The following is a 4,755-nucleotide window of genomic DNA, read 5'->3' on the forward strand; positions in this document are numbered from 1 at the left end:
TTTTTTTTTTATTATTATTATTATTTTTTGCTCGTCAACTTTGGTCAGGGTGCCCCGCGAAAAAAAAAATTCGGAGGGGTGCCTGAGCCGAAAAAGGTTGGGAAACACTAGTACACAGGATTTGGTCAGCAACAGTATGATGGTAATATAAATGGTGATAATATTCCTCCCTGTATACTGGTATTATTGGTAATATTTGTCAGTATACAAGATTTGGCCAGTAACCGTATGATGGTAATATGTATGGCGATAATATTCCTCCTTTTATAGCGCCATTATTGTTAATATCAGTCTAAGTATAGAGGACTTGGTCAGTTACAGTGTGATGGTAATATTTCCTTTCCTCCCATACTATTGTTACTTGGTAAATGTATGACTGATATAGACATAAACAGTATTATAATGCATGTAAAATTGACACATATATAAATTGCTCCAGCATAGTGAAATACAGAAGCAATTTATTTCTTCGAAATATATATCGAGGAAAAAAAAAAAAAAAAAAAAAAATATATATATATATATATATATATATATATATACATAAATATATATATATATATATATATATATATATAAATAAATATTAGTGTACTGTAAAGGGATACATCTAGGCTGTGGGGCTGGTCTGCAATTATTTCCAGGGCTGGTTTTCATCCCCAGTCCGGCCCTGGTGGGGTTAAAAGATCAAAAGTTTAAAATACATAAACTGAGAAGACACTGTGAAGTATGGCGATATACACGGCAGGCCTGGAGTAATATTTTTCTAAAAGATGTTTTTATGCACTTGATATATTTCTAGGTGTATATTTATATATATATATATACACACACACAAATAAAAAAATGTTGCAGTATCTTGTAATACCTGTTTTATTGGACTAACAGAATTTTGTAGAGAAAAGCTTTCAGGATTCCTCCCTTCATCAAGTCCAATAGTCAAGGACTAATGATCAAAGGACTTGCTAAATTATCAGGGAGGAATCCCGAAAGCTTGTCTCTACAAAATTCGGTTAGTCCAATAAAAAAGGTATTACATTCTGCACTCACATTTACTATATATATATATATATATATATATATATATATATATATATATATAAATATATGCACATACCTGAAGATGGTTTAGAACCCTGTGATGTCACAGATGCTTGTGATGATGTCACCATAAGCTGTACAAGGAGGTGCGCACCGGCTGCAGTCTCTTCAGTGTGTTTTGCATTCACAACCTGTGGTGCAAAGTATTTGTTAGAGAGTTTCTATTTGCGATAGAGAATTCGAGATTTTGACCGTTCCTTGTCTGAAGAGAGAACCACAAGGTAAGTCTCAGCCTCTTCTATTCATATATACACAGGGCATTTTGTTTGTCAGGTTTTTTTTTTTGTTGTTGTTGTTGTTGCTTTTTTTTTTTTTTTTGCAAAAAAAAAAGAAATGAATGAATTTCCATAAGAAATAACAAAAGTTATATTTCTCATAGCATTGTGATAATACTTGGCTTAGGCATTAAACATAATAAAATGCACAGATAGTATCATGACCAGAGCTTTTTCTTGCAAAAGTGCTAAAATGCAATTATGCCCAAAAAAGACCCCAAGAAGATTAGTCCTAATTCATGAAGTTCTAAAACATATAAGTCTATGAGAAAGATTTGGTGGTATAGTAAAAGAATGACAGATAGATTAGGGCAGAAATATAAGAGTATATAATAGTATTCTGTGTGTACTAACAATAGAGATGCTCCGGGTACTCCGAAAGGGAAAAATGTTTTCAAATCAACTATTGGCATAAAGTCATATAGGGTACGGATAGATCCCAATGAGGTGGGGTAGGTTCATTAATAGTAAATTTATATAGCAGGATAGCCCAAGTGTATCTACAGTATGAACTTCCCATGACCATACAGTGACCATACAGCCAAGCCCTTATAATCCGCCATTACTAGGACCGGACAGGTTCAGGGTTCTCAGATAATACTAGGACCGGACAGGTTCAGGGTTATCATATATTACTAGGACCGGACAGGTTCAGGGTTATCAGATATTACTAGGACCGGACAGGTTCAGGGTTATCAGATAATACTAGGACCGGACAGGTTCGAGGTTCTCAGATAATATTAGGACCGGACAGGTTCAGGGTTATCAGACATTGGAAACCTCAGGGAAGACGTCTCCATATAAAACACTTATAGAGAAGAGTCTTCCTCTGAGGCTGCGATGGTCTTAGTGTTATCTTCTGTCTGTGTTATCTATCTTAGGTTCTGTGCTGGACATTTCTGCTCTTCTGTATGAAGGATCTAGTGTATAATGACAGGAATGATGACATGTTGTCTAATGTGTTCACTTATCTCTCTCTCTAGTGTTTTCAGGCTCTGACCTGTGACCATGGCCTCTCCACAAGACCCATTGCTGAAGGAGGAGGAAGAAGCAATGGAGGACCATAGTGATATGGATGTAGAAAATGGCGATATCCCTGAGAGGCAGAACCTGCCATCTCTAAGCGTGATGTCCACCGCACGTTCCATAATCACCGTAGTGATCCTCGCCTTTGTTAATTTGCTCATCTATGCAAATCGCTCCAGTGTGGCGGGGGTGCTGCCTTATATACAGAAAGCTTATGACACCAATGCTAGTCTATCCGGCTTATTGAATACATTGTTCATCGGAAGCTACGTGCTGGTCGCACCAATTGCAGGATATTTGGGTGACCACTGTAATAAGAAATATACTGTTTGCGCAGGAGTCATCATTTGGCTGAGCATGACACTTACCCTGTCATTCATCCCTGACGGGTATTTCCTGCTCTTCCTGCTGACCAGTGGACTGGTTGGAGCCGGAGAGGCGACTTTCTGCACCATCGCCCCCTCCATCATTGCGGACCTTTTTACAAGTGACCAGCGGACCCGCATGCTGAACGTGTTTTACTCCGTCATACCTGTAGGCTGCGGACTAGGATACATCATCGGGCCCAAAGTGACTGATGCAGCAAGGGGCGATTGGCACTGGGCGTTTCGGGTCACCCCTGGCCTGGGCCTCATAGCTGTGGCTTTGATGATTTTGGTCACAAAGGAGCTTCCAAGAGCGACTACAAACGGGAAGAAGAACAACAAATCCCCGAAGTTTGCCAAATGGATGACAGATCTGAAAAAACTATTTAAAAATCGAAGCTTCATGTTAACCACCCTGGGATCAACGGCTGTATCCTTCATAGTGGGAGCCATAGGTGTATGGGGTCCATCATACCTGACCCACGCACGAACACTCCTACAAGAGAAGGACCCTTGCCGCGCTGAATCGTGTGACTATCACGACATCCTAATATTTGGTGTGGTTACAGTCGTCTCCGGCATTCTGGGAGTTGTAGCAGGGACGGAGATAAGTAAAAGATATCGCAAATCCAACCCTCGGGCGGACCCGCTTGTGTGTGGCTGCGCGATGATGCTCTCCGCCCCTTTTCTTCTGTTGGCATTGACTTTTGGCAACATCAGCCTCGTTGCCACCAACATCTTCATCTTCATTGGAGAGACGCTTCTGTCAGTAAATTTCACCCTCATATCTGACATTATACTAAAAGTAGTAACTCCGTGGAGGAGATCTTCAGCCCTGGCCGTGCAGATGACAATCTATCACCTCCTAGGTGACGCCGGCAGCCCGTACCTCATCGGCCTGATATCTGACACCTACGAACGAGGATATGCCAAATCCCCTCTTCTGAAATACCGCAGCCTGGAGTATGCCCTCATGACCTGCACCATCATGGCAGTCAACGGAGGGGCCTTCTTCATGGCCACCGCCCTATTTATAGAGAGGGACGAAAAAGAAGCAGAGATGGAATCAGAACCTCCGTCATCCTCCTCCTCCTCACTGCTTCCTGCCGATGAGGACCGCGCTTCAGACTGAGGAAAAGTCATTGCTAACCTTTATCTCGTTTACTTCATTAAAAAAAAATTGAAAAAAATAGCTGCATTTGTTCTATGTTCCACTTTACCCCTTAAAAAATATTCTCTACCTACCCAACTGTGTCCAAACCCCAAATAGAAAAATGTAAATCTCCTCCCAAGACATAAAAAAGACTATTAATAGCAAGAGGGATATATATGAGTGTGTATGTGTTTGTGTGTATGTGTTTGTGTACATGTGTGTATGTGTGTGTATTAGGGCTGCACAACATGTGTCATTGTGTTTAGGGAGGTAAATATTGTCATTTCAATATTATAAACAAATGGTGAAATTCCCCCTATTTAATTTCCAATCCCCCTATTTTATATAGCCATCTCCCCCCAATTTCATGTTCACTGACTAAACATAAAATGGAGGGAATTGGATATGAAATGGGGAGAAATTAGCTTAACCCCCTTAAGGACGCAGGACGTACATTTACATCCTAACCATAACCGCGAGCATCAGAGCGATGCCTGGATCATGCACGGCAGGTCCTGGCTGCTGATAGCAGCCAGGGACCCACCGGTAATGGTGGTCATCAACAATCCCACGGATGTCCGTCATTAACCCCTCAGATGCCATGATCAATACAGATCACAGCATCTGTATCATTGCAGTCACTAAAATGGATGATCGGATCGCCCGCAGCGCTGTTGCGGCGATCCGATCATCCAGCACGGCAGACGGAGGTCCCCTCACCTTGCTCCGGCCGTCTCCTGGTGTCTTCTGCTCTGATCTGCCTTCCCGCAGACCAGAGCAGAAGATGACCGATAACACTGATCAGTGCTATGTCCTATACATAGCACTGAACAGT

General features: G+C 41.5%; 1 protein-coding gene across 1 annotated transcript; it reads left to right on the plus strand.

The window, feature by feature from the left end:
* Positions 1-1,227: 1,227 nt before the first annotated feature.
* Positions 1,228-3,922, plus strand: LOC130355291 (protein spinster homolog 1-like). Its single transcript, XM_056555238.1, has 2 exons — positions 1,228-1,322; positions 2,360-3,922. Exon 2 carries the CDS (start codon positions 2,385-2,387, stop codon positions 3,897-3,899), a length of 1,515 nt encoding a protein of 504 aa, XP_056411213.1. The 5' UTR covers positions 1,228-1,322; positions 2,360-2,384; the 3' UTR covers positions 3,900-3,922.
* Positions 3,923-4,755: the final 833 nt, after the last annotated feature.

This window comes from Hyla sarda, chromosome 1 (assembly GCF_029499605.1).
Source record: "Hyla sarda isolate aHylSar1 chromosome 1, aHylSar1.hap1, whole genome shotgun sequence".
NCBI classification, from domain to species: Eukaryota; Metazoa; Chordata; class Amphibia; order Anura; family Hylidae; genus Hyla; species Hyla sarda.

What these genes read in the sequence shown, in the direction of transcription:
- LOC130355291 (XM_056555238.1), top strand. Translation starts at nt 2,385, where the DNA reads ATGGCCTCTCCACAAGACCCATTGCTGAAGGAGGAGGAAGAAGCAATG.